Source organism: Dermochelys coriacea, chromosome 1 (genome assembly GCF_009764565.3).
Source record: "Dermochelys coriacea isolate rDerCor1 chromosome 1, rDerCor1.pri.v4, whole genome shotgun sequence".
In the NCBI taxonomy this organism is placed as follows: domain Eukaryota; kingdom Metazoa; phylum Chordata; order Testudines; family Dermochelyidae; genus Dermochelys; species Dermochelys coriacea.
Genome location: NC_050068.2, coordinates 310,214,922 through 310,230,442, shown reverse-complemented (window position 1 = coordinate 310,230,442; position 15,521 = coordinate 310,214,922). Strand labels below are relative to the sequence as shown.

At 38.4% G+C, this 15,521-nt stretch overlaps 1 protein-coding gene across 9 annotated transcripts in view; it reads right to left on the bottom strand.

The window, feature by feature from the left end:
* PTPRZ1 (protein tyrosine phosphatase receptor type Z1) overlaps nucleotides 1-15,521 on the bottom strand; it is a 220,581-nt gene that overhangs the window by 27,042 nt on the left and 178,018 nt on the right. For all 9 annotated transcript variants that reach the window (XM_038421170.2, XM_038421190.2, XM_038421181.2 and 6 more), the window contains exons 13-15: nucleotides 14,782-14,926; nucleotides 4,858-4,949; nucleotides 920-1,005 (exon numbers count right to left, since the gene is read on the bottom strand). In XM_038421170.2, coding sequence (XP_038277098.1) covers nucleotides 920-1,005; nucleotides 4,858-4,949; nucleotides 14,782-14,926 — 323 coding nt within the window. The remainder of the gene's footprint in view (nucleotides 1-919; nucleotides 1,006-4,857; nucleotides 4,950-14,781; nucleotides 14,927-15,521) is intronic.

The following is a 15,521-nucleotide window of genomic DNA, read 5'->3' as shown; positions in this document are numbered from 1 at the left end:
AGAGATGGGGGATGGTCAAGGGTCTTGTTTCTACGAGCTCTTCCTAATTGTGGTGACACACAAACCAGACCCTTGACCAAAAAATTGAATTCTGCCAAACCTATCTATAGGCCATATGTGTTGAGTATTGTCTTGTGGCCTATACAGGAAATGTTTATGGGGTAAATTAGGTGATTGTAGGAGAGTTTTCCCCTATATATTGTGAATGGGCAGAGAAAACACAATAAAGCAAAGGGTGTTTAAGAATGAATGTCCATATTTTCAAACATTTTTGATGCAATTATAGCATTATAATAATATTTATAATAAATACAGATGATCTATTTACAATCTTAACTGTGCCTCCACAAAACTTTTTGTTTGGGAATACATACAAGATTTTTAACAATAGATCTTTGATGAAAGAAGGGAGATTGACTATTTCAATTTTACAATTTTTTAGTTAGATATAGGAAATATGACTTATCAAAAGCTTGTTCATGAAATACATATGAGTATTTTATCATGCATTGAAATTCATTAGTTATATAAGGTAAAATGAATTATGTGATGAAGATAATATTTTCAATTTTGTGAAACACATAATGAATTATATGTGCTATGGGATTAATCTGAAAGTTCTCACTATCCTATACCAAGACTGTGCATCAGTACACTTGCTAATTGTAAGTCTAAGTAGATATATCTATTAATTTGTCAACACTTACATATGTTCTTAGCTTTATACACATAGGTTCTTAGGTTCAAGGTACTCACATCCATAAGTGAGTTCAAAGTACTCATGTCCATAAGTATTTACAGAATTGGTCCCAGAATCAGGATCCCATCTGACATTAAAGAATCCCTAATTCTTTATTTTCAAATTAATTTTAATCTGACATTTGTAGCCTTTCTTTAAAAAGAAGACATAGAGCCATACCTCAAATTCTTCAGTAAAACCATTACTTGCATGTAAGTCTGCAACATGTTTTGGAAAATGCTTTATTGGAATTGCTCCAACATCATCTTAGGGGTGGGAAAAGACAAAAAAAAATTGTGAAGGATAAGAAGCCAAAGTGATATATAACAAGCTTTATAGTTAGGCAAACTATACAAAATCCCAAAATAAAACATGCAGCATGTGTAGGAGCTTTTGGTACTTATCTTCTTCTTAAAATCATAACCCATCTCTAACACTATTTAAATGATGCATAATAATGGTGCTGTCTACAAGTTTTGCAAAGTTCCCCATCCAGCTCTTTTTCCACCTTTGAAGATTCTCTTTATTTCTCATGTCTGCATACCCACGATACCTCCACAAACAAGGGGCTGATACTGCAAAATGCTGAGCCTGTAAGTTGAAGAGCGCTCTCAGCACTTACTGAAGTGAAAGAGAGTCGAGAGTTTCAGCTATTTGCTGAACTAGGTTCAAAGTGAGGCAGTCGGAGTAGAGTTCTTTAGTAATGTTGACAGAGAGAAGAGAAGGAATTACTGGGTTCTGGAATCAGAATGCTCTGTTTTGAGTGGTATTAAACTGGTTGTATGGGGCCAGCTGTATGGGTCCTGGACTAGGAAATTAAGCAAGCATCATGCCAACAAGACTGTGTTAATTACAGCATGTGTATCAGCTTGAATGTCAAAAGTAATTTTTACTCTCTCTCTTTCACTCACGATGAAGCACATGTGCAAGCAAATTTTCTTTATTTGTTGTATACTTATAAGTTTCTGTGGTTGTAATTATTGGCAATAATTTTGTGTCTCATCCTGAGAAGTGTTGAGTATCTGTAATCTCTCAGGATCAGGGACTGATAGTGCAATTCTTAACCAAGGCTTTTTTCTCAGAGGTAACTCTTATTACCGTTAATGGGAATTACACACACCAGGGAAAACTTTCTGGATACCACAAATAAAATATTTACACTGTTGTGAATTGCTTTACACATAAATATGACAAATTGATATTGATGGGTTTTTCAGTTTGCATTTAACATGCTGTAAGCAGAATTTTCAGGCTGATATTTTTATTTGAGAAACTCTCTTTCATACTTTATGTAAATACAGAAAAACAGTTATGTGCAAAATATTCATTAAGGATCATGTAACAAACCTTCAAGGATTTTTAATCTGCAGGTCCCCAAAGAAATATGCTTTGTAAATAAAATCATCTGTTCTGTTAATTAATTGTTAAAGGGCCACATTATTTTAACTAGTTTTGGCTCTAAAGTGGAGAGATCTTTTTTTTTCCATGGAAAGCCTTCCATAGATTAAACATACGACTATTTCACAATAAGCAATTCCATAACTGTTTTATATGACAAGGAAACGTCAATTACATTGCATAAGGAACAGCTATTTACATCAACAGATGTTCATCATTTAAGACACCCAATATTTTTAGGCTTCATTTACCAGGGATTTGTTGATTTGTATTGAGATCCATCTGCTCTTTCCCTTACAAGAATGGACATGAATACTAAAACCGAATTAGGCAGGCAAGCCGAAGAAAAACAGCACAAATGTGTAATACAACCTTCACACCTAGGAGAAGGATTCTGGCATGAAGTATGTTTTCCAATGAGCTCAGAAAACAGAAACAAGCACCAATACACACACACACACACACACACAATATTGTTAAAGCTTCCTTCAGATAAGGTTTGACCATGCATTAACTGAATTCAGTAGCAGTCCCATTGACTACAATGAGCATAGGATCAAACCTTAAAAGTGTTCTAAAAATATTGCCAATTTATGACCATGACCACAGAGACCCTGAGGAGGGAAGAGGGGTATTTTTAAAGTGGCAACAAGACTGGCAAATGCCAACCAGGCCTCCTATCTACTGTATGTAAACAAATATTTGCAGCATTCCTGGAGTGCAGAAACCTCTTGATCTTAAAACAAAGCAGGCTCAGAAACAAACTACTCAATCCCTACTGCTTCTGTGGCATCTTGCCCTCAGGACTGCTTTAGCTATAGATGTGCAATAGCTGGGGAGGGAAGGGCAACACTGGGGCCATGGACAGTAAAGGAGAAAGGAGGTTGCTTGCACTTGTTTTTTATGGGCAGTGCTGAGCTGGCCCCCAGCTAGTTCTGGCTACAGGAGTAGGTCTTATCATTAGTTGGCAGGTGCCATCGGCACAGTCCAAATGGTTGGACTAGTCCCCTAGTCCCACCCCAACAATCCAGAGTTGCCTGATTCATGCTACAGATCTCTAGGGCACGTTCTGTACATCTCTGACATGTGGATCTCTCATGGATGCTAATGAGAATGCACAGAAGTAGTAAAGAGTATGTAATAGAAATGGATAGTGCGTGTTTGCATTCAGTTATAATAAAAATAATACATAGCAGTTGCATAGTGCTTTTCCTGCTCAAACCACTTTACCTACATTAGACTCATATGAGCCTTTCACATACTGTGTATTGAGTAGCCTTACATAATATGTCAATAGTTCTAAAAATACAATGCTTTTAGAAAACATGTGCATTAGGAAATCTAAAACTTGCTCACTTAAAATCTATCACACAACAAGGTAAGTCAGAATTATTTCTAAATCTTTAGAAGTTATCCACAAAAAGTTCTGTATATTTTTGTCACTTTAAAAGGTTCTTTTCACCTGTTTTAAATTTACATTTATTACTATTTTTAGTAAATAAAATCCCCAATACCAAAACACATACATGAATTACACAAAAACAACTGCAGATGCAATTCTCCCCATGACAATGGAACGTTATATTTCCTGTAAAAACAAATGGCACAATGACACTGTAGTACAGTTATTGACTTGGAACCGAAACAACCTTTCATGAACTACTCTAACAAGACATGACAATGGCTAACCCAAAGTAAATAAACAAAACAAACAAAAATGGAGCTTCTGCATGACATTCAGTCTAAAATCACTCTAGAGAATTGTTTGAATTTCTGGAGATATACCTATTAGTTTTGTGATTAACTATTTAAAATATGATGTTCCTCACGTTCACAGCTGTCACTTGGCTTAGAGGGAACACTTTAAAAATGTCTACTTTTCAGTTACAAATAGTAATCAAATGCTTGAGATTTAATAAATAATATGTATATATTAGTTACCTATATGGGGCAGATTTTGTGCCCTTTATTCACTGTAAGTGAATTCACTTACTCCCCAATAATGACATTGTTTTCAGTGGCACTACTTATGTAGTGAGGTACAGAATATGGGTCACAGATTTTTGTAGAAAGTTTTATTCAGCACATCTCCCAAGCAGCCTCTATCAGAGGGGGTCTTAAAGAGCCCTGGCTGTAAGTTAAAGGTGCTTTATTCCTGCAGAACATTCAGGTGAGCCTAGTGACAGTAGCATTGTCTGACTCCCCGGAGGGTGTCTCCCCCGCTCAGGTACAGCTGTCCCCATGAATACAAAGGGGTGCAAAAAAATCTCAAACTCTTACATTTCCAAGTGGTGAATTGAACCATGTTTATAGCTATTGGACTGTGCATGAGGAATGGTTATTGACCCAAAAGCCATTTGCCAGATCATCCTGTTTAATGACAGTATACTTTAATAAAAAGAACAGGAGTACTTGTGGCACCTTAGAGACTAACAAATTTATTAGAGCATAAGCTTTTGTGAGCTACAGCTCACTTCATCAGATGCATAGAATGGAACGTATAATAAGAAGATATATATATATATATATTCATACAGATAAGTTGGAAGTTGTCATACAAACTGTGAGAGGCTAATTAGTTTTATCAGCAGGAGAAAAAAACTTTTGTAGTGATAATCAAGATGGCCCATTTAGACATTTTAAAGTAAAGTACACTTTAATATTCACCACATTTTTTCAATGACAAATAATAATTCACAAAATATTTCAAAACAAATTACCTAAAACTGGGAAGACTGGTGCTGAGGGAGTGGAAATCACTCTAGGTGATGTGTTATCTTCTAAATAAAAGTGAGCAGTCTGGAAGCATTTCCTAAAGAAAAAAATCATATGTAAATATACCAAATATAATATGTTTTCTGAGATGTCTTCTTGGAATATTGGCAATATGATAAAAAAATTAAACATCTGAGAACCTCTTGTAAGGAATATTGAAATGCATCTGTTAAAATATAAATATTCACTGTAAGCACCACTATATTACACTAATAACATTATGTCTACAATTTACAACACCACATACCTGCACATTAGCCCAGAAGATCAAATAGTTTATGCTACCTTTACCTGTACCAGAGGCAGAAGATAGAGCAGAAATCAGCCATAGCGACAGCCAAGAGAGTGTGAATCTGCACCTGGAACCACTGTAGATGCTGTACAGTAACTTTCAAGTGTAATGAAATTCCATTGCCCTATTCACTCATCTAGATCCACGTGATTCTACTCCTTTCGTATTCTAGGTACTGTACTACTCCAAAGCTGGAATCATGTGTGAAACCACTTTCACTGAGAGACCTTTCCTACCACAGGTACTGAAATCAATAAAAGGTAATATGCTGTGCAGAAAACAAAACAGAGGCTCACGGTTCTGTTATAACTGGGGGGGGGGTTACTTCTTAATGTAGCCATCACACTGAGCACATCTTAACCAAGGAAGTCATCATGATGCAGATAGCTGAAAGCAGGGGAGTTTATGATTCCAACAGATGCTAGTCATGTTGCAGAGAGGTTTAAGGATGAATACTAATAGAATCAACCTTAACTATGGCCCACAATGTTACTTGGGTCTATTTCCATACCCCAGCTGTGAAGATAATATGGGTAGCATCTGCTAAGAGTATAAAACAAGCTATTCAAAAGAGTAAATAACCAACTGCTGCTTTAAGCACTGCACACCCTCCTTAATTAAAAAACTCACCAGATAATTAAACTTGCTAATAACATTCTTTGCTGTGGGTCATTTAATCTATTTGAAACATTACTCACAAGTGGTTAACTTTAAAAAGAGATACCTGTTTCAGGGAAAATATTAATCTCATTTTATGTTTACGAATTTCCATTTGCTGAAAGCCATTGGCTAAAATGGTTGTAGAGTCTTTTGCCATTTTGTGAGGTTATTGTTATTCTAAATTCTACTTCCATATAATAGTTTCTCCAAATTAATAGCATTGCACAGAGGAAATATACCTTATAATTAATCTGTGTGATGGTATAAAGAAAGAGAGTTATATCCAGCTTTTGTATGTTAAAACAGGAGCTCCACTTGCCAGAACTCAGTCACTCTTACTATCACCCAATTTTATGTGACCTATTAAGAAAAAAATTTTAGGAGAGAAAATTCTGGGTTTACATAGCGGTAGATTTGAAGGTGAATCAGTGGATAATGAACTGGGGTAAGGACAGTAGATTCTGCTGTGGATTATGAGACCTCTGCCAGGAAAAATGCTACTTCTTCTCCATCTTCTACCTCTGTCATCTCTCCCCTCTAGGCCATTCATGACATTGCAGTTAGCTATCTACTTTTCCTGCCACTCTGATAACATAGCCCTCCCTTTTGCTTCAGTTCCCAAATTCCTCCTTTTATTTTCCTATCCCATTCTTCAGTAATTTCAATCTCCTTGATTTTAGCTTCATGGCTGTCCATACAGTGGTCTCTGCTTACATGTGGTTTTCATTTCACCCCATCCCCAGCTTTGTGAATGTTTTTACACTGATTTCATGAAGATGCACCCATTGCTCCCACTGCTCTACACTTTGCCCATCTCTCAGAAACTTTATTCTGTGCTCTTTTTTTCCATGCTGCTCTCTATTTCTGCTCCATTCTGTAAACGGCCAATGTGCAGAGCTAAGGACTCCCCTGGTGAACAAAGTTATGCAGACCTTACCGATGATGACAAGCTAAAGAACATAAGACTATTCAGTATAGAGAAGAAGAGGCTGTGGAGATGTTAGCATTCTCTAGAAAACATAAATGTAGACCACAGACACTTGAGTGAGAACTGTTTCAACTAAGCATTTGGGAAATATGTAGACACTCCTGGAATGATTTTTTTTTATTCCTTCAAACCGTAATCAGTGTCTGAATTTTTTTGTCCCTATAGCTCCTCTAGGATTCTAGGGTGATAAACGGATAGTTACATGAACAATAAAATCATAGAGTATTAAAGGAGGTTGAGGATACAGAAGGGAGATTCACGTGACAACCAAACTTGGGGCCAAGAAGGAATTTTCCCTCAAGGAATATCTGCAAGAGCCTTGGAGGATTTTTGGCCATCCACAGGAGTCTTGAGCAGGGATTATCCATTATGTACTTACTTTATTTTGATTTAGACAAATAAAAAGCACCCATACACAGGCTCTGATCACCCTGCCACTGACTTAAACTACAACATGAAATATAAATCTCAGTCCCCCTTCTACTAAGAAGCAGCTCTTAATCAAATACTAGCACCCCCACAATAGCCGATAACTCAATCCACTACCTTTCTTCAGAGGCTGGGTAAAAAATACGGGTGCTGCAGTGTGACCTGACAGTCAACTTAATGGAAGAATATCTTAGCTATTTTGAATCAGAATCAATATGGCATCCCAGAGCCTGCTGGAGACCACCCTGGCAGCCACCTCTGCTTTAATATACTGTATTGAGAGAGATCTAGCACCAGTGCCCTCATTGACTGCAACTCCATCTGTTTATCACAGTGAGATAGATGGTGTGTCAGGTTAGCTGCTCCCAGGCCCAAGCTTTGGTGCTCAGCACCTGCTGCAAATCAGGCTCATTTAAGATGTCTCAAGGAGGGCACCCCAAAAATAAGGCACCAAAAATCACTAGTTATTTTTAAACATCCTGGCCTGATACTCAGTGTGTTGTGCATTTTAACAGGGTGTGCTTATTTAAAATACATGAATAAATAAAAATAACAAAAGGAAAATCTAAAAAGCTTGATGCCATTGTTTCTAAAGATCTTGTTCCATTAAGTGTATACAGTCACATTACAGTGTTTTGTCACATTTTTGCATGAAAAAGTTTAAATTGGAAAAGATTTGTGTAATGATTTTCACATCTAAAGCGTGCTTTAAAGCATTCTAGTAACATACTGTGTGTTAATTATCCCTTGTAGCCTCAAGTAAATTATACCCTAAAACATCTGGGAGAAAAAATTCAAAGCATACTACTTAATTTGGAACAAGATTCACACTAAGTATTCCATCTGCTCTGCATCAGCAGTGAAAGCCTTCATGACTAAGCTAAGTGTTGATAGCCATGTCACTTCCTAATTACCACTCATCTTTAATGAAAAAAGTGATGACTGTTTTAAACTTGCAGACAAAAGTCCCATCAATCAATGTTAACCTCATTATTTAATTTACACCTTTTTGCCTCAGTATTTTGATCCCATACCTAAAACTGTGTAAGTCATAATTCAGACATTGCACTTCTTAGAACATTCAGTTAAAACCCAAGACAGTATTAAAGATGTTGCAATAATTAAAGAGGCTATAGCAGTAGAGTAAGACAAGCCGCAGCACATTAAACTGCCCTGAAGAAATTAGAGCTGAATGAATAATTTAAAAAGAACAGTTTAGGGCAAGACTGTGACTTGGACTCTTTATCAGGGGCTTACGGGGGAGTAACAACCCCTCCACCCACCCTTTCACTCTTCTGTAGGTGTGCATAGACCTTGGCTCTGGGCATGCAGGAATAAGTAGGTGGCTATTATTCCTTCCCTTCCCCTGAGGGCAGGGAGCAGACATAGCCTTGGCTCTAACCTCCAACAGCTGGTCAGTGCAGCTCAGCTGGCAAGGATGGCGGTGTAATTTGCTGCTGGTATAGGATAGGGAAACTTTCATTTTTCAGAACTGGGATTTTTTTTCACCCAGTGACCCTAAAATACAAATTCCATTCACCAAAGTAGAAAGCCATCAATAATGAAATTTGGGCCCAGACAATCAGACATGAAATCAACAGAACCAGCAGATTCAAGCATTCCCAGTGAAGCTCTATTATGAAGACTGAATCTTTTATCTGTTTTCTTTGGTTTCATGTATTCTATTTTTGGATGAAAAATCCTCCCAAAGGCTGTACAAAACAATGTATCCAAAGGGATAAGGCTGTGAAATAAATAAAAGGATCTCTTTGCCTACTTCACTGTAAACCTAGACTGTCGAAGAGAAAAGACAATGATATTGACTGGAAACTCATTGCCTGAGTTACAAGAGGCCTTGAACGACCAAACTAGAGGGGGCAAAATTATACATTTTTATTTCATATATGGAATCTGAATAAAAAATATTAGAAAACATCAGAATTAAAAGTTGCCATTTCTGCCAGTCAAGACAACTTTTCATCATGAAAAGAATGAAACTCTGTCTCATGAAATAGTCAAAAGTTGTTGTGAATTTCTCCAGGTGGAAGTTCAAGAATTCTTTACTAAGAACAGAGTTAAACTGCTAAGTTAGTTTTCTGCTGGCCACAACTGAGGTTTGTTTTTACAAACAATTTGAGGGGAAAGCAAAATAATTTCTGCATTTTTCCCTGAATCTGACAAACAGGTATTTGTCAGCTTTGCCAGGGATGATTCTTTTTGACTCATCTTCAAACCAAAGACCTCCACTGAGTCACTGTGTCTATACCACTATCATTTTTTGTGAACACTGTTGTCAATAAGCATACAGAGATAAGTTTCGTGCAAATTTAAGTATTTGATGAGCAATTTGGCCCACAAAAAATAAAATAAATTGGCTCACATCAGGTATCAACTATCAGCTTAAAACCAACTAAAGCTGAGCACGAGAATTGCTCTGTTAGGGATTCAGTTCTATTATTCAGTTCTTCCTATAGAACATTTCGCAAGTACAAAGAAAATAAAATTGTCCTATAAAGTTAATGTCCTAATTTTTCATTTACTTTAAAAAGAGCTGTGGGTGCTCAGCACCTTTGAAAATCAGGCCACAAAGTCCAAATTACAGTACATGATATTTAGATTTCATTCCTTTTAAAAACATAGAAAATACGTTACTGGCTTCAGCATAAGGTCAACAAAATTTTCTCTTGAAGATTAACAAAAAAGAGCTCTATATTTTATTTTGTAATACATGGGAAATACACAAAGGATTAAATTAAACATCTAGAAGATATTACTGCTAACGGGATCTTTGCTATATTTTGAAAGACTGGATTTCAAAATTGTGCATTCTCTGAGAAAGAATACCAAATGAACACAATGTCATTTGACAAGAACAAGCTCATAACATGTGTAGGATTACTAAAACTACACCATGCAATCCGGATCTAAAAGTGTATGGCATTGTTTTCTTTTGTAAACAGGAAAGATTTCGAATATCATTTAGCTTTAAAAATAAAGCCTTTTGAAGATGAATATGAACATTCATGTTGGACAATGTGAAACTAAGAGAAGCCTGTCAGTAAAATGAAGGAGAGTTAACCATAAATCCCCATGGTAGAATTCATAATCAACTGACTAGAAGTAATCTAGGAAATGAGTTGTGCAATTCTTCTAGACATTAACTGATTCCTTTCCAAGACTCACTCTGAAGATGAAATATTTTAAAAACATTATTTTTCATAGACCAGCTCTAATACTGTCAAAGGCTGGACTGCTAGTTACCATAGTAGCTTGCGAGACTTCGGTTCAATTCCCTGCTCCACCACAGAGTTCCTGTGGGACCTCAAGCAAGTCACGTAGTCCCTCAGTGCCCTATCTGTAAAATGGGAATAATAGCACTTCCCTACCTCACTGCGTTGTTGTGAGGCAATCTATTAAAGATTGTGAGATGCTGAGTTACTACAATGATAGAGGCCAGATTCATATATGAGATAGATAGATAATAGTAGTGTGTCATTATTCCTGAATTTATTCATTTTGTATTTGTTTTACACTTGTCATGTAGCTTCTTTGTTGAGTGATATTTTGACATGACAGTCTATTAGAATATAATACTATCACTTTATACCTTTATCAAGACATTTTAGAGATGGCTTAACTAGTGGTGTGCACATGAATGAAACTAGGTGTAACTCAAATGCATAATAAGTGGAAGAGGGTGGCTATAGGAAAAGAACCAACAGGAGAATGTAGAGAGATGTAAAATGTAGCAGGTTACCTGTGCTTTACCTGTTTCAGAGTAGCAGCCGTGTTAGTCTGTATTCGCAAAAAGGAAAGGACTACTTGTGGCACCTTAGAGACTAACAAATTTATTTGAGCATAAGCTTTCGTGACACCTTATATTCTCTGTTGGCTGTTGTTACAACTCCACCCTCCCATATCCTTGGTATGTAACCTACAGCCATTTGCAATCATTTGTGCAGATTTACCCACATGTATCTTACACTTATTATTTACATCACTTCTGAATTTATCCCCAATTGTTTAAACTGTGGCACCTTAGAGACTAACAAATTTATTTGAGCATAAGCTTTCATGAGCTACAGCTCACTTCATCGGATGCATGCATGATAATATATCAGCCATGGAATGCCCTCCTTCTCCTTTGTACTGCTAACATCTATTTTCACTCCACTTCAGTCCCTCCCTTTAGACTTCTTTTTCCCAGGTGCATATCAATGATAATACAAGATAAAGAAAAAGCTGACCCACCCTCCAAAAGACACAATGGGCAGATTCAATCCTGAGCTACACTGACAGAGAAAGTTCTTTGGTGGCAGAAAATCCATCTGACAGGGGGCGGGTTTAGAATGATGCAAAGTGCCTGTAGCTCCCCCTCTGCTAGAAAGCCCAGAATGGCTGATACTGGCCAGGGAGGGCCAGGAGACACACTGGCAGGGCAACCATAAGGTCCTATTGGAATCAAGAATTATGCTCCGTCAGTCAAACCCTCGAGGAAAAGGTGGTGGTACAAATACTGACTTCCCTCCCCTTGGGATGGATTGCCACCCCCAGACACAATGGCCCAAGCTGGCCAAACTGGCCCGATATTTCTATTTGTTCAAATCTTTATCTTCTGTGAAATTTCAACAAAAATTTTTAAGGATTTTTGTGTGTGTGCTGTTTTCTGACCAGCTTTGAGAATCGCTTGAATTTTTCAAAAAATTCAAACTTTTTTGGTGATTTTTTTCCAAAAAACTGTTTACATTTTTTACACAGCTCAACTCTTGTGTCATGTTATATGTTTGCTTGGACCTAGCAGAATAGGGCCTATGACAAAGTGGGAATTTTCTGTAATATTTTTATTAAATCTGTGTGTGCCTCAGTTTCCCCCTATACTTTGCTTTGGTACCCAGTGAGAGAGAAAATGATTAAGTTTACTCTCAGGACAGGCAAAGAGACATAGGTCTGTGTGTCATCTCTGTGTCTGGGTGCAATGAACAGAGTTATTAAGGAACTAGTTGAAACTGACCCAGGCCAACAAGGCATCTAGAGAGACAACAGAAGCTCCAATGACTCAGATTAAAGCTATCAGTAGCGAAGCTGAGCAGAGACCCCAGCTCAAGAAGAAAGGACTGAGAGGTGTAAATTAGGGGAATAAGTGTGTGCTCTGGAAGAAGCTTGAGCTCTCTCACCTGGGAGCTGACAAAGGAAGAATATCAGAGAGAGACACAGAGTCTGAAAATAGAGTTCACTACAGGTTGGTGAATTGCTCTGGGCTGACCAGAATGGACAAGGCATTAACCTTTATTTCTCTATGCCAGTGGTCCCCAGACTTTTGAGAGTTATGTCCCCCTTGTCTCTATCCACACACCCCCACCTCCCTGGAACAGGGAGTGGGGCTCCGGTTCTGGAGCGGGGGCGGGGGGAGGACAGGAGATACAGACAGCAGTAAGGGGGCCGAGGATGGGGCTGCAGATAGGGGTGGGTCTGGAGCCGGGCAGCCAGAAGCCAAAGCTGGGGATGGGAGCGGAGCCGCAGGCGGGCTGCGGTGGAGGCTGGCAGCCTCACCTGTGGCCAAGTGCATCTCCTCTCTCAGCCTTAGCCCCAGGCCAGGAATGGAGCCACGGCCAGCAGCAGCGGCTGGCTGGTGCGGGGCCGCCAGCAGAGCTGCGCTGAGGCTGGGGACAGTGTCAGGAGCCAGGGACGCAGCTGGGGGCAGGGCCGGAACAGAGCTGGGGACAGGGAGGGGCTGAGTGGCACTCTGTCCCCCCCCCCATGGGGTCTGGCCTGGTCCCTGCCGTGTCCTCCCTCAACCCCAAAGGTTCCTCTGCACCCACACTTTGGGGACTTCTGCTCTATGCTAACCTAAGGACTGTTAATGCTACTACACTCCAGATGACTAATAAACCCTGCTCTTTTGAAAACATTGCTTGAGTGTCACTGGGTGAGGTGCATTAGTTCCTGAAGAGTATACAAATCTCAAACCAGGGGCCTATCTCAGTTGGATTCGCTGAGCAGAGCTCATGGTGTGAAGCAGGAGTGCTGAAGCCCCAGAGGATTAGTCTTGGAAGGAGTTGAGGCTGCATGGCCTACCCTGAAGGAACAGTGAGACTCCTTAGGTGTCTGGCACATTGAAAAGTTCCTCCAAGAGACTGTTCAAAAGCTGGGGACATAGTGTTAATCCTGTGAGCCCATGACAGGACCCTATTCATAACTGGGATGTTTTGCCACCATCACAATATAAATAATAATCTGGGATCAGACAGCTCAGAACCACAGTATAACAGGAGGCTTTGGGGAAGGAAATCTCTGCAAGGGAATTTCTCCCTGATTGTCCCAGGGAATAGGCCATGGAGCCTCTGGAACTAGAGGACCACCAGCATTCTGCATGGATCTTGGGGGATCCACGGCAGAGCAGGGCTATCCTCCTGGAGACCTCTGTCTCCTCACTCACTTTGGCCCACAGAAAACCTTGTGTACAATGGAGCTATGCTTCAAGGTGGTGGAGCTAAGCATAAGCAGACTAAGCAATTGCTTAGGGCCCTAAGCAGCTCAAGGGGCCCCTGATTTAGTATTACTCCCAAAATACCATTAATGTAATTTAACATGGACTTTTTAACAAGTGCATTAGCATGTGTTATGTTGGTTTTTATTTTGGTTTGTGAAAATGATGCAATTCATATTTTTAAGAGGTGAGGGGTAAGAGGGACTACAAAATATTCCTGTTTAGGAACTCTAATGGACTAGCACTGCCTCTGGCTATTAGGGAATCCCCTAATTATGACTCTTGTTTTCTGTGAAATCCCCACTGGGCCAGAGGAGCACAAAGTGCAGACCCAGCATCTGCTATCCTTCCCACTTCATATGGGACAGTGGAACTCTATGTGCTAGAGAAAGAGAAAGGTTCCAGCCCTGGTCACCTGTTGTACTGTTGGCCTAATGTAGGATCTGTGCTTGCATGGAAGACCCTTAGGTTAGGACCTGTAACTTCCTCTGCTTTGTACATCTCCTTCCATGCTGATGGTGCTCCGTAAGTAATTTTAAAAAATGAAAAAATAGCCATGTAAAAAAATATATTGCTATACACTTAGCTTCACTGCATTTTAATAGGAGTTAAGAGCCTAATCCTGCAGTCCTTTACAAAGTTCCCACTGACGTCAAGAACTCCAGGAAAGGGTACTAAATTTATAAATCCCCAGATTTATACAGATACATTTCTGGTACATGTGGAAAAGGAAGCTATGATGTTTAATTTTGTTTTTCCTATATCATTTAATTCCTCAAGGTAAACAAACAATCACATAAATTATTTGTTTTTAAAAATCTCTTGATATGCAAGTGAACATTTTAATAGCTTACCAAAACTGGGTACTACTGCAATACAAATAAATAATAATAATATCTATTAGAAAGTCAGGATCCAGTTTGATCTCTTGCAAATCTTCAGTAATGCCAATTACATTTTTCTAATCAGGACAAAATCTATGCTTTGTAGAACTGCAAAAATAAATAACTTACCTCCAGTATATGAGAATACCCACAAGAATCACTAGACAGATAAAAGTCAGAGCTGATACGACCACAAGTGGTATAACTGTCTTCTTCTCTGATTCCAGACTCTCAGCTAGACCAATACGAGACTCATGGCTACTATTACTTGCCTCTGTAGTCAGAGAAAATTGAAATAATCCATATTTAAATGTCAACAAAAAGCACAGCATAACTGAATGTGTTTATAAGAGCCTTAGGTAATGTCACTTACCGTTCTAATTTTTACTGTGTAGCAGAAAACATACGTATTTGCAAACCAGTTTAAAGAAAATAAGCAGACAGAAAGTATAGCAAAGTATGAGAGTTTATGCAACACAGCATCCCAGCAGGGTAGAACTTCTTTGTAAAAATGCAGATTGTTGTTAAAATATAATTTAAAGAAGAAAATGTTTCATTTAAAATTTCAATTAGCAGACACTCAGTGCTTCGAGGGATCTGAATATATAATATTTAAGTGTTTAAAGATAGCTTTCATATTATATTTTTACTCATGTAATGCAAAACATTGTTCTTTTGATCAATAAATATAAATGGACAATGTTCTTAGCATAGCAAATAAGTACATGACTGCTAAATTTCAACTGAAATGGCAATATTTTAATATTTTGTCAGTTCTGTAAATTTGGCCTAGCGGTTCATGAGAGAAATCCTGCTTCCACTGAAGTCAATTCAATTGAGCCAAATTTCACTCCTTATTTGGCTTTTTA